A 25,963-nucleotide genomic window follows, 5' to 3' on the forward strand; every position below is an offset into this window, starting at 1 on the left:
AGAGATTTCAGTTTACTGCAAGGCACAGAGATATTTTGTATTACTTACTGAGATATTATGTGATTTACTTTTGTCTTTCTATATTTATATTTCTTTGTTGAGTCTATATTCTTTATATATTTTTTCTGTATTTCTCCTCAACATTTTATTATGAAAAAACTTTATACAGAAACATTTCTACCAATAACATTGTACTGTGTTTGCTTGATCACTTATCTTTTCCATGTCCTTCCTTTTGTCCAACCATGTATCTAATTTTTTTTTTTGCTTTTTAGCTTTTTATTTTGAAATAATTATAGATCCCCACAGGGAATTTGCAATAAATAAATAAATAAATACAGGGTGGTATGCTTCACTCAGTTTCCCCCAGTGGTAATGGTTTGTATAATTATGATTAATGTCAAAACTCGGAAACTGAAGATATTTTCATATTTCACCAGTTTTACACATATATTAATTTGTTTACATGTGTATAAATAAGTATAGTTCATTACAATCCTGTTACTTCTGTAATCTTTATATAACTGCCACCACCACAACTAAGATATTAAACTGTGTGTATCATTAACTTCCTTGTGCCACCTCTTTTTTAATTTAAAGATTGATTTATTTGAAAGTCAGAGTTATACAAAGGAGAGGCAGAGAGAGAGAGGTCTTCCATCCAATGGTTCACCAACCAATTGGCTGCAATGGCCAAAACTGCGCTGATCCTGAGCCAGGAGCCAGGAGCTTCTTCTGGGTCTCCCACGTGGGTGCAGGGGCCCAAGAGTTGGGCCATCCTCTGCTGCTTTCCCAAGCCACAGCAGAGAGCTGGATCAGAAGTGGAGCAGCTGGGTTTCGAACCAGCACCCATATGGGATGCTAGCGCTTCATGCCAGGGTGTTAACCCACTGAGCCACAACGCCGGCCTGCCACTTCTTTTTTTTTAAAAAAAGATTTATTTATTTAAAATGCAGTTACAGAGAGAGAAGGAGACGAGGAGGAGAGATCCTTCATCTGCTGGTTTACTTCCCAAGTGGCTGCAATTGCCAGTTCTGGGCCAGGTTGAAGCTATGAACCAGGAATTCCCTTCTGGGTTTCTCATTTGGGTGGTCATGCCTGCTGCTCTCTCAAGTGTGCCAGCAGGTCACTGGATTGAAAGTGAAGCAGCTGCAACTCAAAGTGGCACTCACATGGGATGCTGTGATGGTTTAACCTGATATACCACAGTGATGGCCCCAGTGCTACATCTTGATAGACACACCCTCCTTATCGCAACTCTTAATCCCTGTGAACTAGTGATCTGTTCTTCATGGTTATGATTTTATATTTTATTTTGAAATGGAGTTATAAAGTACATAACCTTTTGAAATTGGCTTTTTTGCACTCAGTGTAAACCCTTGAAATGTTTGCTGCATTTTGAAGTAATTGAGGAACTTTAACATACTACTCTGTAAATACTTCATGCATAGTGTTAATGGAGTTCAATATGTGTTTTTTTGACAGGTGAATTTTACATACAATGAAATGAACCCATATCATAAGTCTCTTTAGTATAGAAATATTGTTGCTCATAAGGAAATCTGTTTTACTGTATTTGAGTTTATCTCTGGGTAATTAATAGCAACTTTGCTTTTCTCTGTTGATACATGATAAACTAGACACTTCAAACTTAAAAATGGACCAGTATAAAGTATATGTAGGCAAGAAACTTATGCCGATGTGATGGGAATTGTTTATAGAGTTGTTACTGGGAAGAGTGGTCCTTAAACCCTTTTTCTGGGTTGGGAATTTGGCATAGTGGTTAAGCTGCCAGTGTGAATGTCTGTTTCTCATATCAGAGTGTCTAGATTTGATTACCAGTTCTGATTTCTTACTCCAGCTTCCTGCTAATGCATATACTGGGAGGCAGCAGTCAGTGATGTATTTGGGTTACTGAGACTTAGATCGATTTCTGGACTCCCAGCCGCAGCCTGGTCTAGCCCTGGCTGTTATATTTGGGAAAATGGATGCAAACTCTGTGTTTCAGCCAAATAAATAAATAAATTTTACTCTTTTTCAAAAATTAAAAAGATAAAACTCATTTTCTGTGAAGGAGCATTGAAATATGTAAGATTCAATTATTTGTCATTTTACTGCTGGTACTTCATGAATTCCCTGTTTTATATAAAAATTCTGTTTACTTGTGTTTCGGGTTTCAGAATAGTTTAGAATCCCCTGGTTTGCTTTAACATTTTTAGCTTTCAGTTTTATTTTAGATAGATTTATGCATAATGTAAAGCTAATTTTAAGTATATTTTTTCCCCTCTAAGGAGATGAAGCTCTATCTAAATCAGTGCCTGTCACAGTGGATGATGATGACGATGACAATGATCCTGAGAATAGGTATGATTCCATCTGTAAGGACTTTAAAAAGATTATAACACACCCTAGGCGTGGGCGCAAACAGCAGCAACGGAACAGCAAGCAGGTTGTAAAAACCAGGAGTGCCTGCCTTAGAAAGACTCGGTCACAGTCTTCCTGCAAGTTTGAAAGAAAGGCCAGAAAATGTGCCAAAACTCAGAAACCTTAAAGTAAATATCCGTATTAACACACCTAGCATAGGGTGTGTTATAAATACAGAACTGTCAATTTTGTATTTTTATATAAACTGTGATAATTTTCTGAGTCTTTTAATTTTGGCAGATAATCTTATTGGTGAAACTGAATCATATCTCAATAAATTGATAATGGACATCTCCTCTATACTTGATGATTGTTTTTAATTGCCATTCAGTATGGTTCTCCCATTTATTAAGACCCATTGAAAATGAAAAAAAAATTAGGTATTTAAGATTATGAAATCACTTTGAAAATAAGCATCAATTTATATGATGTCTAGATTGATTTACATTGTAATAATTTTTGAATAAAATAGAAGTAGATAGTATGATAGCATTAACTTTAATTAATGAAGACTCAAGCAGTAGATTTCAATGTAAACAGTATAGCTTATATATATTGACTTAAGAAATGGCAGGGAGAATGAAAAATAAACAGATACACCCCTGTCATAGCAATGAAGAAGACAAATGTGTTAAAAAATATAACCATGATTTTCATACGTATTTTTAAAGAATTCTTGTGCTGTGGTATACCCTGCACTTACAGGAATTGTGGAATAATGGGGATAAGAATATTTGACTTTTAGTGTTGCTAACAACTGTGTGACTTTTTGCTGAAGTTTTCTATCTCAAAAAGACTGAATGCATTTTTATGATTCTCATGAAAAATGTACAATAGGTTTGACATGATTTTATTAGAGCATTATATTCATTAAGAAAATATGCAAATATACATGTAACTTCTATATTATAATTTTGTGAGAAAATGAATAAATGGTGTGGGATCAGCTGTTACTCTAGCTGTTTTAAATCTTGCTCATGCTGATAGATTTCTGTTTCAAACATCAGCATTCTGCTAGTAAAGAGCATTTTTATTGAAGTCAATAAAGTGTTATTTAACACTTTCGAACAGAGCTTATTCATGGACATAAAGACTCAGATTCTACTTAAACTACTTGCTGTTTATTATTTAAAATTGGTTGTTGTTATTCTGTGAGATAGGGATGGAATCCAGAAAGGAATGTAAAGGCACACAATTTATTCATGAGGGATTTTATAGTGTATACTATCAAAGCCAGATTATAAAAGCATTAAAATTTAGTTTCTTTTAAGATGCTTTAATTTCTCTTTAATTATGATATTATTTGTTTTCCTATCAGTCATGAGGTCTCAAATGTTAGTGTCAGGTTAACAGTGTTTAAAATGCTTTCTTTCCTAATTTAACTGTAATGAATATTCATTTCACATTTAGCCACCAAGTAAAAGTGTTGTTAAGGTACAGTGAAATTTTGTGTTGGAGCTTAATTTAAATATAAATAACATTTTATCTTTTAAGTTAACTGATCATATATCTCTGTAAGTGGCAAGTATTTTATTGGAAAGTATCTTTAATTCGATCTTGTATTTGTGATTTAAAAATATAACCCTATTGAGTCCTTTAGATAAGAATTGAATTTTTTTTCTTGAGAATTTCTTTATATTCAGTTTATTGTGTTTTTATGAAATTTGCAATTATTAAGTTGTTTAATATCTACTGTGCCAAAGAGGTATAGTCTATGGTATAAAAATACCTTCTTGTAGTATTTTAGTATAGATGATGTATTTTGGGCATATTTGAATATATACCAAGAAACTTTAAAAATGCTTGTTTGCAGATCATGATTATACCTTGAGTTATATTTTTCCTAATTTCACATGTTTTTGAGTGGGATGTATTTTGGTAGACAGCATATTGTAATAGTGTGTGAATTTGTACACAATTGCATAATTGTGTATAAATTGTTTATAAATTTCATGTTTTGCCTTTTCGGCAGTATTGTAATACATTTATAGTGCTGGTGTTTATGGAGAGGTAAACAGTGTATTATTGCAAATGCTTATTCGGATGCAATAAATTTGTGTAAAACGTTTTTCTTGTTCAAGAATTTAATTTTAATCATAAGTGTTGAAAGAATTTGTTTGAATCAAGATATATAAACGTTAATTTTTTAGCCAAAGAAGTTTTGATACTTGAAATTGAGGAGGTATATATAGATACTTTTAATTCCCAACATACACACGTTTATGTGAAAATTTTACAACATCTTTCCCTATGGCTTTTTCTGTTTTAAAGTAATGATAGCTTTTTGAGGTAATTTTACATAGATTTATTCTGAATATTTTTGTATATAAAAAGTTAATGTATAGTAGTTGAAGATAGAGTGATCTGACCCATGAAGTTCTATTTAATTGCTTTTATTTAATGAACAGTGACATTGCAGGTTGTTTTCTCTTTTGTGAGTTTTTTGTTTGAGGTTTTTAGAAGAAAAATAGTAAGCTAACCATATATTTTCAGATTTATATAACTAATAATTTAAATTTTGTAGTGTAGGCTTACCATACTTTTGAAAGGCAGAATAATAACAACTTGTTAGGTTTTTAATTATTATATACTTTATTTTTGAAAAAGATTTATTTATTTGAAAGGCAGAGAAAGAGAGGGGTCTTTCTTCAGCTGGCTCACTCTCCAATTGGCCAGAACTAGAGCTGGGCCAGGCCAAAGCCAGGAGCCAGGAGCTTCTTCCAGGTCTCCCATGTGGGTACAGGGACCCAAGCACTTGGGCCATGCTCCACTGTTTTCCTAGGCCATTAGAGGGACCTGAATTGGAAGTAAAACAGCCAGGACTTGAACTGGCATCCCTGGTGCCCATATGGGATGCTGGTGGTACAGGTGGCAGCTTTACTCCCTATGTCTCACTGCCAGCTCCAGTATATACTTAATTGCTTAATTTTTAAGATCACATGAGATATGCTTAATTTTTTAAAAAGAATGTTAATTTATTTGAAAGACAGAGTCAGAGAGAGAGAGAGATATTTCCATCTGCTGGCCCACTCCCCAAATGACAGCAATGGCAAGGGCTGGGCCAGCTGAATCCAGGAGCCAGGAGCTTCATCCAGGTCTCTCACGTGGCTGCAGCAGCCCAAGCACTTGGGCCATCTACTGCGTTCACAGGCCATAGCAGAGAGCCGGGTTGGAAGTGGAACAGCCAGGACTCCAAACAGGCCACCATCACAGGCGGCGGCTTAACCCGCTTTGCCACAGCACCGGCCCCTATGTGCCTAACTTTAAAGTGAGTTATTTTAATGTGTCAATAGGGTAATGTTTTATTTGCCTTTAAAATGCCTATTAGTTGGGTTTTTAATTGGTTTGTTATTTGAGAAGTCCTCTATTCATATAATTTTTTGTTATAGTTACAATTCATTAATTAGGCTAGCATTGAAAAAATTATAGGATAAGTATCTGTTATCCAAAATGCTTGGGACCAAAAGTATTTCAGATTTTAGAATTTTTTCTGATTGTGAGATATTTGCATAGACCTTACTGATTGACCATCCTCAGTACAAAAATTGAAACCTGAAAAGTTGGACGTGCTCTGGAATCTCAAACTCTTTGATCATCAGTTTGATGCTTGAAAAGTTTGGGATTTTAAAAAAAAGTTTCTGATTTCAGATTTTCTTTTTTTTTTTTTAAGACATTTTCACTGAATATAGAATTAGAAGTTATTCATTTTTTTAACTTTTATTTAATGAATATAAATTTCCAAAGTACGGCTTATGGATTACAATGGCTTCCCCCCCATATCGTCTCTCCCACCCGCATCCCTCCCCTTTCCCACTCCCTCTCCCCTTCCATTCACATGAGGATTCATTTTCGATTCTCTTTATATACAGAAGATCAGTTTAGCATACATTAAGTAAAGATTTCAACAGTTTGCTCCCACACAAACATAAAGTGAAAAATAATAGATGATTTTTTAAATGATGATGACTGATTTCAGATTTTCACATTGGGACTACTCAACCTGTACACGATGATCCCTTTATATTTTCAGTATTACTGAGGATATTTTGACCAAATATTTACCTTAATACTTGTAATATAAATGAGCCTCAAGTGATAGTATAGTGGTGTATTCAAGTTTAAAAATATTAGTGTTGAGGATAATTAAACCTGGTTTGTCTTTAGAGGCTTGTATTGGAGGTTTCACTGGAGTGATGATTCCCTCCACAAAAATGGAATGCCTTTTGAAATTTTCTTTGTACCTATGTTTTACAATTTGGGGAAAATACTTTAAAATGAGCTTCTGAGAGTAGAACAGGCAAATTGCTAGATTTTTTCTGAATAAGCACCCCCAACCCCCAATATTGACTAAAAGCCGAAATTTTTACATGGACTTGCCACATACATGTATTTACTTCATTATTGAAGAATTCTTAATAAAATCTAGTAAATACTCTGCAGTTTATCTCATAATTACTCTCTAGGTGGGACATACTTTCTTTTTCATAAAAACAAAATTTGATGTGGAGAATTCTCAAAGGAATTGCCCATTTTAATAGAAGTTGTACATGACTATGGTTGGGACTAAATCTCCAATTATTATTGTGTCATTTTATAATACTTTTGCAATTTAAATCTCAAAAATATGCAGATGATTTTTTCTATTGGTTAGTTGTGGTATTCTGTTTACAAAGCTTTGTATTTTTTCATCCAGAGTATTTTCAGAAGAAACTAATGATTGCTAGATGTTGTTCATGCTAATGATAATATTTAATGTTTGTTCACATGATTTCAGCAAAATTAATGGCATATAACACAAGTTCTTTAACCATATGACTATCATTTGGCTTCAATTTTAAACACAATTTCCATCTCCATGTTTCTATCTTTTTTCCGTACAGGTTTGCTAAATTTGAAATAATTTTCTTTCTGTACTTTTTTTTAAATGGTCATCCTGTTTGTTTAGTGAAATAGGTTTGATTCTCATTTATTACACTTGAAAACCACAGATAGCATTTTAAATTATTTAGAGTTTTCTGTTAGAGTAAGTTTTTTTTTTTTGACAGGCAGAGTTAGAGAGAGAGAGACAGAGAGAAAGGTCTTCCTTTCCATTGGTTCACCCCCCTAATGGCCGCTGCGGCCGGCCTGCTGCGCCGATCTGAAGCCAGGAGCCAGGTGCTTCCTCCTGGTCTCCCGTGTGGGCGCAGGGCCCAAGCACTTGGGCCATCCTCCACTGCCTTCCCGGGCCACAGCAGAGAGCTGGACTGGAAGAGGAGCAACCGGGATAGAATCTGGCGCCGCAACCGGGACTAGAACCCGGAGTGCTGGCGCCGCAGGTGGAGGATTAGCCAAGTGAGCCGTGTCGTAGAGTAAGGTTTTAGCTAGCAATTTTAAGGTATTTTTAAGTATTTATTTTGTTTATATAGTGCAGGTAAGTATTGTAAGTCATTTAACTATAAGTGTCCAGCCAGTAGATAGGATCTATTTGTAGATATCTAAACTGTTTGCATTTGCCACTGGTTTACTTTTTTTGAGCTGGAATTCTTAGCAAGGAAAGAAACATGATCAATACTGGTGACTTTTTTCCTCTGTTCTTAAGACTTAAACATTTCCTGTTTTCTGTTCTTTGGAGATAATAGGACTTTCAGAAACGAGAACTAGATCTTCATAAAAAATGAGATTCTGGATTTCTAGTGTTAGCAAAAAGTGACTCTCTTTTTTTAACTTAGTGTGTTTTGGCTTTAACTCTGAAATTTCAAAATAAAATTGAGACTTGAGTAAATTATTTTTCCAATATAAAGTTATTTAATATCTTTTATTAATTCATTCCAATCTTTTTTCTTCTTTATATGTCTTTAAAACTTTGATTTTTTTTATAAAATCAGGGAATTACACATTTTGTAATTCATGCATGTTTAAACTGCGGAACCTATGTATAAATTATCACCTGTGAGTCTTTAATTTTATATAGGTTTTATTTTTCTATTTCCAAAATGTTTTTAAACAGCATTTAAATACTAATTTTCCTGCTAGCATCACTAGAAGGAAAACAGCTGCTTTTCACTAACTGTAGACATTGTGTGACACCTGACTAAACATCAAACTATTATCTAGCTTTTTGATTTATTATTTTATGAATTCCAACATTTTTCAGGATAGATTTTTGAATAGAAAGCTTCATATCAAGATACTCATTTGGACCTATGATTTTAAATATATACTAAAGAAAATTTTGAAGAGCTTCATCATTTTATAATTTTCTTATTCTTAATCCATAAGAATAAAACAAAGCCTCACACTCTACTAGAAGGATATGTATTCACCACTCTATTTTCATTTAAAATATTTAAAATTCCTTGGCTGTACTTTGAATTGTTTTACATATCAATCTTTGAAATATGGATGTGATGTTTTACTCCTGCATATGGTTGCTTTGTATCTCTAAATAGCATGTATTTAAACTTAAGATCTTATTCAGAATTTTGTTAACTTGAGTATTTTCTTGTGATATTATGTGTAAAATATATACAAGCAATTTTTAAATTTGTCACCTTTGTGTATGGATGTACAGTATTTTGTTCTAAAAATGTAATTTTTATTAACGGTTTTCTACATATCTGTTTTTAGAACTTCTTAAAAGATAAATTGTAGTTGTAGCATGTATCTTAAATCAGGTAGCCTGTCAGTGCATTTTTAGAGATGCAGCTTACTGAAAGATGTTTAGAATTTTTTTTAACTTTTAACAAGCTTGTAACTTTTTTCCTTTGTAAATATATAAATTTGAATTTAGTGAAATACATACATCTTTAAGAATGTGCCTATAATTTATTTGTTCAGATACTCGTTTTCACTGAGTAATAGTGAGTAGCGAGTATAACACTGGCATAGAAAAATTATTACCAGATTGGGATTTTGGATCTTAGATTCTACTTTGCCTTTGCCACTAACTAGCCTTATTTCTTTGGCTAAGTCATTTGCCCTCTCTAAGCCTGTTTCCTCATCTATATAATGCAATAGTTGGATTCCAAGGCTGTTTCTTCTAGCTCTAACATTTTGTCTTGCTTTTGTTATGACTGCTTCTCTAAATGCTCTGTGGTTTAAGAAATCCTTCTTTTGAACACTCCTTTTTAAGGAATGCAACATTTTTAATTACTTATTTACTTACTAGCAAAGCATGGTTTACTTTTCTTTCTTCTTTGAGCACTACACGTGAGATGTTACTCATTTCCTTTCTGGATAGAATCATAATTACTAAAGGCTGTCACTTTTTTTTTCTGATTGCTTGTTTGTTTTTATTACAGTATTGGGCTCATTTATTTTATTTTTGCTTTGATGTAGTAGATGAAGGTGAAATAAGGCATTATCTTGATGTTCATTATGTAATTTAGACAACTTACTTTGTGTGGATTTGGGAGTCCAATTATTTCTTCATGCGCCAGTTCCAATCATTGTTTGTTTGTAGGTTTTTACTCTCCCTCCCATATTGTTTTGCTTTCTCCCCCTCTCCCTTCCCTCCCTTTCAGGAAAATGGAGAAATGACTCCATTACTTCCAGCTCTGCCCAGGTTTTCTGCCACAAGGGTGGCACAGCCTGTGTCTCTTACGCTTCTGATAGAGTCGTGACTGCTTTGGATTCTACACCTGTCCCAGGATGTAATATTGAGCATTGAGATCCAGGGGCAGTACCTTGTTACCTGAATGATTTTCCCAGAAACGTCTTGGAAAGCCTCAAGAAAGGAAACATCAGAGCAAACAATCAACTAGGGATCATGACTATACATCCATCACATGCATACCAGCATGGGTCCAGCCAAGGCCTCCAAAATGATCCTTTGCCAGCCTCAGCTGGTTCTCAAGTGATGATGTCCTTGAAGTCTCTGTGGCCCGTGACTCCAGAGTTAAGGTAGTGGAGTTTCCCTTTAAAGCATCTCCCAGCAGGCTTTGTAGATGGGACACATCTCACTTCAACATGCTTGCTGACTACTGAGGTTGAAGTTCTGCCTCAGCCGTAGATCCTTAAAATTAAGTTCTAATTTTGAGATGTAGGTTATATTAGAGGCTAAGTTTATGGTATGGTGTGTCTTTGGCATATTGGACTTGAGCTATATTAGACATACTTCATGCAAAATTATTCAACTTTTATTTACGTACTCTTTTTAGTACTTAGTTTACATGGCTATTTTCTTTTGGTCTAAAGTTTTTAGGATTTTTTAAGAGGGCAAATATAAAGAAGCTACGTAAAACTTAGGGAGGGTCTCCATTACTGTGTATCTAACTTGTGACATGGCAGAAAATGACCATCCATCCTTTGAAGTTTGTAAGTTTCTTCCAAAATGACTATAATTATTCTATGTATTATCATACTGAAGGTTCTTGATAAATTGCAGTTCTTCAGTATTTAGATCTGATTTAATTTTCCATGATTCATTATCTCATTTATTAGTTGATGTACAATCATGTTATGGTGTCATGTGCGTATTTTGTAGTTTCTTGATAATCCAGAATTGGAGAATGTAGATTTACATATTTTTACCTTTCATAAAGTAGGCACATTATTAGAAGTTTAGAGCTTAAAAGGAGAGGAAATATCTGGTTTCTTAAAATTAGCAATGAATTCTTTAGAGCTATTATTGAATTTTATGACTTTTTTGACCTTATAAGCCCAAACTAAAATCAGGGTCTTGAACTAACCTTTAGAATAACTTGATTAGGAATTGTATTTTTAAAAAATATTTGCTTTTGAAAGATAGAGTTATATAGAGGGTTTTATATATATGTGTGGCAGGGGCCCAAGCACTTGGGAAATCTTTCATGCTTTCCCAGGCACATTAGCAGGGAACTGGATTGGAAGTGGAGCAGCCTGGAATTTGAGTGGTGCCCACATGGGATACCTGTGTGGCAGGCAGTGGCTTAACCCACTGTGCCAGAACGCTGGTGCCAGATAGTATATTTGTTATTAACTCTTATCCCATGCAAATGTTGATATAAGATTGTAACTTTGTGTGAATTATTTTTTCATTACTAATCTAGTATCCAGTGTTTCATGTATTTTACATATTCTGAAACTGTTTCCTAGTTTGGGGAGAGTATGTTGGAAATTTTTTTTTTTTTTGACAAGTAGAGTTATAGAGAGAGGGAGGGAGGAAGGGAGGGAGGGAGGGAAGAAGGGAGAAAGGTCTTCCTTCCGTTGGTTCACTCTCCAAATGGCTGCTACGGCCGGCACTTCGTCGTTCTGAAGCCAGGAGCCAGGTGCTTCTTCCTGGTCTCCCATGCAGGTGCAGGGGCCCAAGCACTTGGGCCATCCTGCACTGCCCTTCTGGGCCACAGCAGAGAGCTGGACTGGAAGAGGAGCAACCGGGAATAGAACCCGGTGTCCATATGTGATGCCGGTGCCGCAGGCGGAGGATTAACCAAGTGAGCCACAGTGCCGGCCCGGAAATGTATGTTCTAAGTTGATGAAAGCAGATCACATTTGGATTTAATTTTTTTCTTGACAAAATGGAATAGTTGAATCACTGTGTTAGTGCCCATTTTTAAAGACATTTGCTATGTGCATTATAAATGAGCAGACCACTGATTTAGAAGTCTTAAGAGCAAAGCTTTGTAGGTCATTTCCAGTAAGATTTCATTGGGGTGATCTTATCTCTGCTTTATTGAAATGTAAACTTGGGCAGGAGACTGTTAGAAAAGCAAACTCATCTGTACTTCTTTGCCAATTGATGTTTCTCTTTGTTAGGTCAGAGCAAACTGTCAGATTCAGATCACTTTCTTTTTGAACCTTTCTATAGGTGTTTCTTTGTTACTGTGACTTAATCCTAACACCTTGTCTTGCACAAAGTGCTTCTCGATTGCTTTTATCTTAAATTTTCAGGTACCTTTCTGTTGTGTAAACATTGACATTTTCTAGGAATATTTTTTTTTTCCATTAAAATTTTATTTGAGTGGCAAGGCAGGGAGACAGATAAACAGAGGGAAAGGGAGTCCTCATCCACTGGCTAATTCCACAGATGCCTGCAGTGGCTGGAGTTGGGACCCCTGGCTGAAGCAGAAAGTCGAGAACCCAATTCAGGTCTCCCACATGAGAGTCGGGGACCAACTACTTGAGCCATGACTTGCTGCCTCCCAGGGTACAAATTAACAGGATACTGATATTGGGAACACAGCCTAGACTCAATCCCAGGCACTCTAGTGTGGTATGTGGGTATTCTAACCAGACATCTTAACTACTAGGCCAAATGCCTGCCCTCAGCTATTTATTTTGTTTTAATGTATGGTGGTATTAATAAAACAAGTATTTTCTTGTGCTTTTAGCAATTAATTCCATTAGCAAATTGGTCTTTGAGAAGCATCTTGAGAAATTTTACTGTGAGTGATGTTATTGCACTATTTTTTTCTGAAAGTGGAAAGTCACTTATGCTAATTTGTGTTCTTTTACCATATATGTGATTAATGGCACCATATTTCCTATTTTCTCTGCCCTTACTTGAGTATCATCAGAAATTTTGATTGCTTCAAAACTTTATATTTGGCGTGTACTTTCATCTGGCTAGCAGAATTTATGAAGTAAATTAAAATTAGGGTTCAAAAATGATATCTTGCAATTGGAAGCAGTGTTTATAATATAGTGGTTTATTACACCCTTGTTTTCTAAGAATAGGTTTTGCTCTTGAATTGAAACTGCTCATGTTGAGTTTTGCCTTGAAATGCCATTTGTCTGAATAAGTTGATTCATTGTTGGCCTGACGTTTTAGTTGTTGGGTGATGGCAGCAGAACAAATATAGGCTTGGAAGATATCCAGAATCAGATTGCATTTGGTCTAAATGGACAATAAAGTATGGCCCTGAGACTTTTTAATATATGACAGAATTGTATAGAACTCAGAAATAATCAGTGCTAAGAACATTTTTAAAATTTTTATTGGTTGCATAGGTTTTGCTAGTTTTTTTTTATAATATACAATGTGTTGGCACATGTATTTATATTTTAAAACAAATTTTTATGTTTTTAATTTCATATACTTTACCCTCATATATAGTGTTTTTTAAATTGTTTTTACTCTAAAGAATTGCCAAGAAGATGCTTTTAGAAGAAATTAAAGCCAATCTTTCTTCTGATGAGGAGGGATCTTCAGATGATGAACCACAAGAAGGGAAAAAGAGAACTGGAAAACAAAATGAAGAAAATCCAGGAGATGAGGAGGGTGAGCTTCTCAATCAGAAGTATTTTTTTTTTGACAGGCAGAGCGGACAGTGAGAGAGAGAGACAGAGAGAAAGGTCTTCCTTTGCCGTTGGTTCACCCTCCAATGGCCGCCGCGGCCGGTGTGCTGCAGCCGGCCGGTGTGCTGCAGCCGGCGCATCGTGCTGATCTGATGGCAGGAGCCAGGTACTTACCCTGGTCTCCCATGGGGTGCAGAGCCCAAGTACTTGAGCCATCCTCCACTGCACTCCCTGGCCACAGCAGAGAGCTGGCCTGGAAGAGGGGCAACCGGGACAGAATCCGGCGCCCCGACCGGGACTAGAACCCGGTGTGCTGGCGCCGCAAGGCGGAGGATTAGCCTAGTGAGCTGCGGCGCCGGCAGAAGTATTTTTAATTCCTTGACCAGTTCCATCTTTGAAGGCTCTCTGATCAAGAAATCTCTTAATATATGCATTTAAAGTTTATTAAAATATTTAGAACATCACTATCACTACTCCTTTTGAGTATCTTGTAATAATTGTGGAAGTTAGTTTTGTCAGTTACTGATAAAATTTTTAAAAATTTTTAATCAATATTTTATGCAGCCTATTTTATACCTTTACAAATTCTATCAGTACATATAAGTGAATGTTTGCTTATTATTTAATAATAATATATCAGATCTTACAGGTGAGATTACCAGTTCTGGCTAGTGGTACCAAGTCACATGTACATCTCCATAAATTATAATAATTGTCAACAGAGTCGTTATATAGAACATTTTAAAGGGAAAGTGGTTGAATGTTTTATTGATTTCCTTCTTTCTTTGGTAGCAAAAAATCAAGTCAATTATGAATCAGATTCAGATTCTGAAGAATCTAAGAAGCCAAGGTACAGACATAGACTTTTGAGGCATAAACTGTCTGTGAGTGATGGTGAATCTGGAGAAGAAAAAAAGACAAAGCCTAAAGAACATAAAGAAGCCAAAAGCAGAAATAGAAGGAAAGGTAAGATATTTTAACTCAGATTGTAAAGAAAATCTTAGTTTTATAAGCTAATTATAGTAAAGAAATTTTTAAGTTTATCTTCACAAATCATTGGCCACATAAATTCAGTGTATAACTGTACGCTGGCAACAACTGTTCTCAGAAGAGTGGGAAGATAACCCAGAAATGTCAAATGACTCCAAGAATATTTTAAACCTATTGTAATTATGTTCATTTAGGTTATAAATAGAAGTAAGGGGTCAGTGCTGTGGCAAAATTGGTTTTGCCACCACCTGCAGTGCCAGCATCCCGTATGTGTGCTGGTTTGAGACCCGGCTGCTCCACTTCCGATGCAGCTCTCTGCAGTGGCCTGGGAAAGTAGTAGAAGATGGTCCAAGTCCTTGGGTCCCTGCACCCACCTGGGAGAACCAGAGGAAGCTCCTGGCTTCTGATTGGTGCAGCTCCAGCTTTTATGGCCAATTGGGGAGTGAACCAGCAGATTGAGGGCTCTCCCTCCCTCCCTCCCTCTGTCTCTCTCTCTCTCTGCCTCTGCTTCTCTCTCTTTGTATCTCTGACTTTGAAATATATAAATAAATCTTTAAAAAAAGAGAAGTAAATATGATTTAATAAATAAATACACTTAAGTATTTTTCCTTATTGATCTGTTTTACTCAAATACATTACATTACATGGTCAGATTAGTTGATTGTTTCTCAGTAAGACTGAAGAAGTTGAATCTATGTCTAGGATATTAGTATAATCAGGTATAGGGAACCTTTTGTTTTCTTCCAAAGGCTAATCTTTCGTGGGCCATAAAAACCATCAACTTAAAAACTAGTATGCTGTAGATAAATTGAAGTTTGAATCCTGCCTGCAATCGCCTTGGCAGAGCCAGACAAAATGATTTTACGGGCTTATATGGCTCATGGGCCAGATGTTCCCCACCTCTGTTAATATGATGCCAAGTGGGATTGTTGAAGAGCAAGGTTCACTTGAGTCATTTAGGAGATTGAACACAAGAAAGGGGAAAGTAGGATGATGTCAGATTCCTTGAGTTTTCATGGTACAGTGTAATACCACGTGGGTACAGGGGCCCAAGCACTTGGGCCATCCTCCACTGCTTTCTCAGGCCAAAATGATATGTTGGATGAAAAAGGTAATGCTAGGCTTAGAATTATACTTAACCACAAGCTTTGTTAGTATGTCCATATCGGCATACATATCAACATGTGTTGTTGGTGTTTTCCTGATTTCTCAGCTATTTAATAATTCTTTTTTTGCTTTCCATTTTGATAAAATATATATAACATAAAATTGGCCATTTTAAACATTTTTAATTGTACAATTAATTCATTGACGTTAAGTATATTCACATTGTTCTACAACCATCACCATTGTTCTTTTTTAGAACTTTTTTAGAATCACAAATATATGCTCTGTATGCTTTAAACAATATCCTTGTCCCCTTTCCATTCTTACCAGTTCTTTTTAATGTTTATATTCTCCCATGGTTTATAGCTAGACTAAAACTTGGGTTTTGACCTCAAGCCATGATAGATCTTTCTAAATTTATTTTTCAGTAATTTTAGATTTATTGAAATGTTGGAAAAATAGCATGCCATTCCTATATACCTTTCACCTTGCATATGTCTTCGTATAGTTATCAAAACCATAAAATTAACATGGATACAATACTGTTGACTTAAGTTAGGGGTTGACAAAATATATTTGTAGTCCAAATATCACCCTTGGCTTGTTTTTATTGTAAATAAAATTTTATTAGGACATAGCTACACACATTTGCTTTCTGTTTTTACATATTTATAGTGACGAAGTTGAGTAGAGATGAGTAGTTCAAACAGAGACTATATGATTCATAAGTCAAAAATGACCCCTGAAAGTCAACTATATGTCTTATTCAAAAATCAATATTTTCTCACTAATGTCCTTTTTTCTGTTTTAATATTCAATTCAAGATCCCACATTGCATTAAGTTTTGATAACTCCTTAATTAACACTAGTCTGTGATAATTTGTCAGTCTTTTTATTTCTGACCTTGAAACATTTGAAAAATATTGATCCAGTGATTTTCAACTATTCCTTCATACTTATGAGGTAACTTGGAAAGATTCATGGGAAATGAAATCAAAAGATACCAATTTTTCATACACTTTTGAAGCCCCTTGTATGTGTCTTATGTATTCTCATTATTGAAGTTCTTATCCATTTTGATATGTCTTTGTCAGTACACAAGGGTTTATATTGTTAGTATGTTTATTACTTGGTTAATTGGTAATGTTGGTATCTGCAGGTACTTTCCAATATAAAGAAAAATATTTTTCTAATCATATTTAATGAATATTTTGTTAAAGATTCTTTTAAACTAAGAAAATATTCTGTTTCTTATCTTACGCAGGCACACCAATTTTAGTAACCGTTTTGCCTAATGTAGTTATTACTGTGGTATTTGCCTAATTATGATTTTCTGTTAATTACTTTCACATTTAGTAATATAAGGAAGAATAATTTTTTCCTCATTTACTTGCTGAATTATTAATATCAAAGTGCGCTTATAGGTATTTATTTTATTTATTTATTTTTATTTATTTTATTGACATATAGTTGTACATATGTGGGTTACTATGTGATGTTTTGATGTACGCTTATTTTGTGTGATGATCAAATCAGGATATTTAGCTTATCTATCATCTCAAACATCTATCATTTGTGGTAAAGGCATCCAAAATCCTGTCATCTAACTAAATTGAAATATATGACAAAATAGTTTCAACTACAGTCACCCCTCTCTGTGATATTTTATCAGAACATATTTCTCCTATCTATTTATGTGTTAACCAACCTTTCCCACTCCTTCCCCACAACTCTCTCTAGCCTCTGGTAGCCAGTATTCTACTCTCTCCTTCCATGAGGTCAGCTTTTTAAGAGATCCAATATTGTATTTAGTTTTTTGCTCAGATTCTTCTGGAGTAGGCTATTGGGAGCACCTTGAAGTTGGATACCATGTTTGTTCAACATGTGCCTATCCCTGTTGGAGCACTGCTTTGCTTTTTGGCACTATAAGCTGAGGTTCATCTTAATGCTGTTTTCTTTTACCAGAATTATGGTCTTCACAAATTTTATGTTTTATGTTTCTGTCATTGTGGCAATTATGATACAGAAATGACAATAAAACAAAATTGAGGATTCCTCTCTTACTCTTGAGACATGCAGAGTCTCCTTTTCCTGTTGCTGTGTCTGGAAATAAGGGATTCTTCTAAAGATTTGTTAATCAGTATACTCTGCATAGTTTTTTAATTTAGCAGGCTTTCTGGCCAAAACCATGAAACAGGAAGAAAATAAGTTGTGCCACTCACAGTTGTGTACTTCCCCCCTTCCTCACAGACCCAAACTTGTATACTAATTATAGAAGGGTCATCATTGAAATTTTTTTAAAAAACATTTATTTGAAAGGCAGACAGACACACAGATACACACACATGCACACGGGAAGGGAGGGAGGGCAGGAAGGAGAGAGAGAGAGAGAATGAATGAATGAATGAATGAGAATGAACACCATATTCCATTTGTTGGTTCATTCCCCAAATGGCTTCAACAGCCAATTCTAGGCCAGGCTGAAGCCAGGATACAGGATCCACCTCAATCTCCATATGGGTGACAGGGGCCCAAGCACTCGGGCCATCTTTAGCTGCCATCCCAGGCACATTATCAGGAAGCTGGATTGGAAAAGAGCAGCCAGGACTTAAGCTAGTACTCCAGCATAGGTGGTGAATTTATCCACTGTGCCACAACACTGGCACTATTATTGAAGTTTAGACTTCAGCCCCAAATGTGGTTGATAGTGTTTCCTTTTCATATGGTTTCCAGGAACCCAAGTACTTGAGTCATCACTTGTTGCCTCCCAGGTGCACATTAGCAGGCAGTTGGAATTGGAAGTGGAGCTGGGACATAAATACTCTAATATGGAATGCCAGCATCCCAAGGGTATTTGTTTCATATTTTTTAAAGATTTATTTATTTGAAAGGCAGAGTTACAGAGAGGCAGAGGCAGAGAGAGAGAGGTCTTCCATCTGCTAGTTTGCTCTCCAAATGGCCACAATAGCTGGAGCTGGGCCACTACAAAGACAGGAGCTAGGAGCTTCTTTTGGGTCTCCCTTGTGTGTATAGGGGCCCGAGGAATTGGTCCATCTTGTACTGCTTTCCCAGACCATAGCAAAGAACTGTATTGGAAGTGGAGCAGCTGGGACTTAAACCCGGTTCCCATATGAAATGCTAGCACTGCAGGCAGTGGCTTTACCTGCTAAGCCACAGGGCTGCTCCCCCAAGTGGCATTTTTTTTATAAATATTTTTATTAATTTGAGAGGCAGAGTTACAGACAGTGAGAGTGTGATGCAGAGAGGTCTTCCATCTGCTGGTTCACTCCCCAAATGGCTGCAAAGGATGGAGCTGAGCCTATCTGAAGCCAGGAGCCAGGAGCTGCTTCTGGATCTCCCATCTGGGTGCAGGGACCAAAGCAGTTGGGCCATCTTCCACTGCTTACCTAGGCCATAGCAGAGAACTAGATTGGAAGAGTTGCATTTGGGACTGGAACCAGCACCCATATGGGATGCTAGTGTTGCAGGCAGAGGACTAACCTGTGCTACATGCCGGCCCCCCAAGAGGCATTTTAAACACTACACCAAACATGTATCCATATGGTTATAATTGGGATATTTTTGAATCTTATTTATAGATACATGCTCAGTTTGAGGTCAGAAGTGTTTCAGATTTCATATTTTTTTTAAAAAAGATGTATTTAATTATTTGAAAGTCAGAGTTAATGCAGAGAGGGAGAGAGCGCGCCATCTACTGTTTCACTTCCCATTGGCTGCCATGGCCGGAGCTGCATGGATCCGAAGCCAGGAGCCAGGAGCTTCTTCCAGGTCTACCACACGGTCAGGCTCCCAAGGACTTGGGCCATCTTCTACTGCTTTCCCAGGTCATAGCAGAAAACTGGATCATAAGTAGAGCAGCCAGGGCTCGAACTAGCATCCATATGGGATACTGGCACTGCAGCTGGTGGCTTAACACGGTACGCCACAGCGCCAGCCCCTTTATATTTTTTTGTATTGTGGAATATCTCCATATACATAAAGAGATATCTTTGGCGTGGGACCCAAGTCTCAGCACAGAATTCATTTGTGTTTCATATATATCTTTTATCTATAGCCTGAAAGTAATTTTATGCAATATTTTTAGCATGTCTGTGTTTTTACTGTGACCCATCTTATGAGGTCAAGAATGGAATTTTGCATTTGTCACACCATGTTGGCACTGAAAAATTTTTGGAGTTTGGAGTGCTTTGGTTTTAGATACTCAGCCTCTAACATTTAATTGTTGGGAAAATTGATTTAAAAGATAAATGTATTTTTGCGGAAAAAACTGACAAAATTCACTAACATTTAATTCATGAACTGGTGTATTCTTCATGATATAATCTGATTTTCTTACAATGCTCTAAGTTTTAATGTGATGTTATTGGCAAATTTAGTGAATTGTTGGAAAATCCTTAATAATTTAATATGTTTTGTTTAAGTGAGCAGTGAAGATTCAGAAGATTCTGATTTTCAGGAGTCAGGAGTTAGTGAAGAAGTTTCTGAATCTGAAGATGATCAACGGCCCAGAACAAGGTAAGTATTGTGGTTTTTTTTTTTTTTTTTTCAAACAGTTTAGGGATTAATGTCAATGATTTTATCATTGAATTATTTGTAGAATGGCTACTGCTACCAATAAAGTTAAGTATGAGAATCAGATCACAGGAAATTTGAATTAAAATTTAAGTATTTTGGTGCAAAAATAATTGGAATGCATGCAATAGGCCTTCAAAAATTCATGGGTTGGAGTTGGCCTGCTCATCTGCCTTGAAAGGCAGCTGAAGATGGCCCAAGTACTTGGGTCCCTGCCACTCATATTTGAGACCTGGATGTAATTTCACACTCCTGGTTTTGACTTAGATTAAGCCACATTGTAGTCATTTGGAGAGTGAACCAGCAGATGGAAGATTGCTCGCTCGCTCGCTCTCTCTCTCTTACTCTCACTCTCACTTTGCCTTTCAGGTCAAGAAACCTTCAAAAAAAAATCATTTCAACTATACCTGGATTTCAGTTTTTTTTTTCCACCAAAATACATTTATCTTTTAATTCCATTTTCCCAACAACTTTCTGAAGTACCCTTGTACAGTATGTCATATTTTGATTTTAGGCTGTTAAAAAGGGTATAAACATATTTTAGGTATAGTTGACTTTTTGTATTCTAACTGGGTATATTTTCCATGTGTTAAAACACTATTGACTTCTGTGGGCCGGCGCCGTGGCTCACTTGGTTAATCCTCCACCTGCTGCTCCGACATCCCATAAGGGCACTGGGTTCTAGTTCTGGTTGCTCCTCTTCCAGTTCAGCTCTCTGCTGTGGCCCTGGAAGGCAGTGCGGGATGGTGCCATGAACTTTATGAATTGCCCTTGTATGAAATAATGAGATACAATGAAAAGTGGTTTTAGCCAAGATATAATTCACAGAACATGATATTTCGTATTTTCAAGTCTAGGATAATGTGCTTTTTAGAGTATTTGCAGAGTTATATAACTGTTTCCACTGTCTAATTTCAGAACCCCACAAAGAAGCCCTGTGTTTATTAGCAGTCATTTCCTGTTCCCTTGTTCTCATTCCATGATAAACATTATGTGCTTTTTTTCTCTATGGATTTGTCTGTTCTGGACATGGACCTTTCATATGAGTGAATTCATATAATATGTGTCATTTTATTAATGAATTATTTTATGTAACAGTGTTTTTAAGGTTCATCCATTTTTGTGGCCTATATCAGTACTTCATTCCTTTTTTAATGATTAATTTTAATAGTAGCAAATGATACATAAACCAAGATTTACCATCTTATCTGTATTTTTGAATAATGTTAAGTACATTCACATCTTTTGCAGCCTGTCTCCAGTATAGAATGGTTTTCATTTTGTGAAACTGAGACTCTGTATTTATTAAAAATACTACTCTTCTTTATCCCCTCATCTAAGCCCCTGGCATCTACCATTCTACTTTCTATCTCTATGAATTTTATGAATCAATATACTTCATAGAAGTGGAGTTATGCAAGTGTGGTATTTGTCATGTGTGACCACCTTATTTCACTCATTGGTGTGTCCTAAGGATTCATCCATGTCAGAATTTTCCTCCTTTTTAAGACTGAATAGTATTCCATTGTATGCATATGCCACATTTTGTTTATCCATTCTTTGATAGATGGATTCTTCGTTGCTTCTTTGGGCTATTGTGAATAATGCTAATGGGAACATGAGTGTACCATTAATCTTTTCAAGTCTCTGCTTTCAATTCTTTGGATATATATATATAACAGTGACAGTGGATCATGTTGTACTTCTATTTTGTTTCTGAGAAACTATCTCACTGTTTCCCAAAGTGGGTACTATACTATTTTTATCAAATAGTGCACAGAAGTTCTGCTTTGTCCATATTTTGATGAACACATTAATTTTTGAGCTCTGTGTGTGTTTGTATAGCATTTTCTAATCTCAGGTATACTTTTCTCACAAAATGTTTTTATTTTTGTTTTAATTCACTGTCAACCTTCTTTGAAGAAATGTATTTAACTTTTATAATCTGCTTCTTTTAGTGATGGTGAATATTTTTTATGTTGCCCATTTTTATTTCTCCTTAACCGAATACTCCTGATGTCCCATCATCTATTTTCTTTCTTTCTTTTTTTTTTTAAGATTAGTTTCTTTATTTGGAAGGAAGGGAGGGAGGGAGGGAGGGAGAGAGGGAGGGAAGTCTTCTATTCGCTGGTTTATTTACTTGAAAGTGTTACACAGAAAGAAGGAGAGGCAGAGAGGGAGAGGGAGAGGGAGGGGGGAGAGAGAGAGAGAGAGAGAGAGAGAGAGAGAAAGAAAGAGAGAGGTCTTCCATTTGCTGGTTCACTCCTTAGTTGGCCATGACAGCTGGAGCTGTGCCTATCCAAAGTCAGGAGCCAGGAGCTTCTTCAGGGTCTTCCACATGGGTGCAGGGGCCCAAGCACTTGGGCCATCTTCTACTGCATTCCCAGGCCATAGCAGAGAGCTGCATGGAAAGCAAGGACTTGAACTGTTGTCTATATGGGATGCTGCCACTGCACGCAGTGGCTTTACTCATTACACTATAATACTGGTTCCTATCTTCTTACTCATATACCATATACATATGTAGAAGTATTACTTTGACATATACTCATATAGCAAACCTCCCCTCTGAATAACTTAAAATATTGAGACTTGGATTAAAATTATAAGGCCAATGCTGGAGTGTCCGTTTTGAACCTAGTGATTTTTTTTCTCCTTTTTTGCTTTTTGTTTTTAAGAACATGCACAAAAGTAGAGCATTTCCAAAATAGTACATAATTCATTGAAGGAATCTTATCATGAAGTGTTTTTTTTTTTTTTTTTTGCATTTTCAATTTACTTCAGGTCTGCAAAGAAAGCAGAATTGGAAGAAAATCAGCGGAGTTATAAACAGAAAAAGAAAAGGCGACGCATTAAGGTTCAAGAGGATTCATCTTCTGAAAACAAGGTAATAATGACATTCACTGTACGCTTGAGTTAGGACTGGTACAGTAGATTAGTAAATATGCTGTTATCTCTCTGTTTTATTCACTTTACTCTGATTTATTTACATTTTAAACTTCTGGGTGGATTGGATTTATTGACTATAAATATATAGAAGTATTACTTTGACATTATCAAAACTTTTCTGTACCTTAATTTCTGATTGACTTTTTAAGCCATTTGATTTCATTTTACATTTGAAGGGCTACAGAAGTGAATTGAAGTATTCCAAACAAAACACTGACATGGAAGAATTTATCCTGAATGATAATTTACATGTGAATAATTTTCTTCTCCTAGTGAAAAGAGCCTATTTGAGTTTCTTGTATGTAGGCAGGTTTACATAAAGTTAGTGTTGTCTGTAATGTATTTGATTCTATTCTGTTTTAGTGTAAGGGTTCATTTTGTTAAAAACTTGACTTTTAAATTTTTTAAAGTACATGATTCAATGGCCTTATTTACATTTACAAGCAGAAATTCTATATACATTGAACATTAATTCTCCATTCTTTTCTGCCCTCCAGCCCCTGGCAACCTCTATGTTAATTTGTATCTTTGAATTTGTCTGTTTTTAATACCTCCTATAAGTGGAATCATGCAACATTTGTTCTTTTTGTCTGGCTTATTTCTTTGACATAATGATTTGAAGGTTCATCCATGTTGTAGCATGTTTGAGAATTTTATTCCTTTTTAAGGAATAAAATTGTATGTATATACCACATTTCTTTGCTTATGCACTCAGTGCTTTAAAATCCACCTTCTGAAAAATTTGAATAATACTGCTGTGTACATGAGTGTAGAGATACATGTTTGAGCCCCTGCTTTTACTTCTTTTGTGTATATACAGAAAAGTGGAATTGTTGGATCCCACAGTAATTCCGTTTAATTTTTTGAATAATTCTCACATTGTTTTTCTATAGTAGCAGTGCCATTTGCCTAGAAGCAGTGTATCAAAGGTCTACTTTCTTTATATTCTCACCATTACTTGTTACTTTCCTTATTGTTTTTAGTGAGTGTGAAGCAGTATTTCATCATGGTTTTGATTTGAATTTCTCTAAGGACTAGTGACTTTGATCATCTTTCATGTGCTTTTTAGCCATATCTTGTTCTTAAAAATATGTGTATATTTATTTTCATTTTATCTGAAAGTCAGAGAAGAGAGAGCTCTCCAATATGCCAGTTCACCCCCCAAATGACTGCAATAGCCAGGGTGAGGCCAAGCCAAAGCTAGTAGCTAGGAACTCCATTTGGGTCTCTCAGGTTGCTGAGAGGAACTCAAGTCCTTGAGCTGTCACCTGCTGTTTTCCAGGGTGTGCCTTAGTAGGAAGCAGGATTGAAGTGGAGGAGCTATGACAGTAGTCAGGAACTTTGATTCAGGATGTGGATATTCCAAGTGACAGTTTTAACTGCTGCACCATGCATTTGCCACTGTATATCTTCTTTTGAAAAATGTGTATTCCCTAGTCCATTTTTAATTGGATTGTTTGTTTCTTCATACTATACTTTATTGCTAAATATTATTCTAAAGCTTTTCAACAGGGTTTCTTCCACCTTTCATTGGTATGTTAATAGTGGAAAGTAAAATGGATAAACAAATTTTTACTGTTTACCTTTAATCATTTAAATTCCATAGAGTAATTCTGAAGAAGAAGAAGAAAAAGAAGAGGAGGAGGAAGAAGAGGAGGAGGAAGATGAAAATGATGACTCTAAGTCTCCTGGAAAAGGCAGAAAAAAAATTCGAAAAATTCTTAAAGATGATAAACTAAGAACAGAAACACAGAATGCTCTTAAAGAAGAGGAAGAAAGGAGAAAACGTATTGCTGAGAGGGAGCGTGAGCGAGAGAAATTGAGAGAGGTAACCAATTTATTTCTCTTAATCATTTCTTTTCTTTGATATGGCTTTCATAAATATTTTTCAGTACTTCAGGAGTGTTGTAACTAAGCTCAGGATTCTAGTTATAATTTCTTTTTTACTTTTTAAAAATATTTATTTGTTTATTGAAAGGTGGAGTTATGGGGGCAGATTCAAAGAGACAGAGATCTTCCATCTGTATGGTTCACTCCCTAAATGGCTGCAGCCACTGGAGCTGGGCCTATCTGAAGCCAGGAGCCTCTTCTAGGTCTTCCGTGTGGTTGCAGGATTGGCCCAAGGACCATCTTCTTTTTTTTTTCCCCAATATTTATTTATCTATTGGAAAGAATTACAGAGAGGCAGAGTCAGAGAGAGAGAGAGTCAGTCATCTGCTGGTTCACTCCTTAGGTGATCATAGCAGATGGAGCTGTGCCCATCTGAAGCCAGGAGGTTCTTCCAGGTCTCACACAAGGGTGCAGGGGCCGAAGTTCTTGGGCCATCTTCCACTGCTTTCTCAGGTCACAGCAGAGAGCTGGATTGGATGAGCAGCCAGGAATTGAACTGGCACCCATATAGGATGCCAGCATGGAAGGCGGTGGCTTTGCCATTTACACCACAGCGCCAGCCCCAGGGCATCTTCTGTTGCCTTTCCAGGCCATAGCAGAGAGCTAGATCAGCAGTGGAGCAGCCGGGACTCTAACCGGTTCCCATGTGGGATGGCAGCACTGCAGATGGTGGCTTTACCACTGTGCCACAGCTCTGGCCCTTATAATTGCTTTTTCCTACTGGTAGTATTTTATGCAATTTAAGAGTTCTATTGGATTATATTAGTATAATTAGATACATGGAAAGAGTTGAGATTCATTTTTTTTTTGTTAA

The 25,963-nt window shown here is 36.1% G+C and overlaps 1 protein-coding gene across 27 annotated transcripts in view; it reads left to right on the forward strand.

Annotated features, from left to right (window-relative positions):
* ATRX (ATRX chromatin remodeler) overlaps positions 1-25,963 on the forward strand; it is a 201,291-nt gene that overhangs the window by 60,465 nt on the left and 114,863 nt on the right. For all 27 annotated transcript variants that reach the window (XR_011385580.1, XR_011385579.1, XM_070067077.1 and 24 more), the window contains 6 exons: positions 2,292-2,364; positions 13,467-13,603; positions 14,413-14,586; positions 20,160-20,253; positions 23,095-23,197; positions 24,866-25,087. Coding sequence is in view for 25 of the 27 variants with exons in the window: in XM_070067077.1 (XP_069923178.1) it covers positions 2,292-2,364; positions 13,467-13,603; positions 14,413-14,586; positions 20,160-20,253; positions 23,095-23,197; positions 24,866-25,087 (803 nt within the window). In the remaining 2 variants the exon portion in view is untranslated. The remainder of the gene's footprint in view (positions 1-2,291; positions 2,365-13,466; positions 13,604-14,412; positions 14,587-20,159; positions 20,254-23,094; positions 23,198-24,865; positions 25,088-25,963) is intronic.

Source organism: Oryctolagus cuniculus, chromosome X (genome assembly GCF_964237555.1).
Source record: "Oryctolagus cuniculus chromosome X, mOryCun1.1, whole genome shotgun sequence".
In the NCBI taxonomy this organism is placed as follows: Eukaryota; Metazoa; Chordata; class Mammalia; order Lagomorpha; family Leporidae; genus Oryctolagus; species Oryctolagus cuniculus.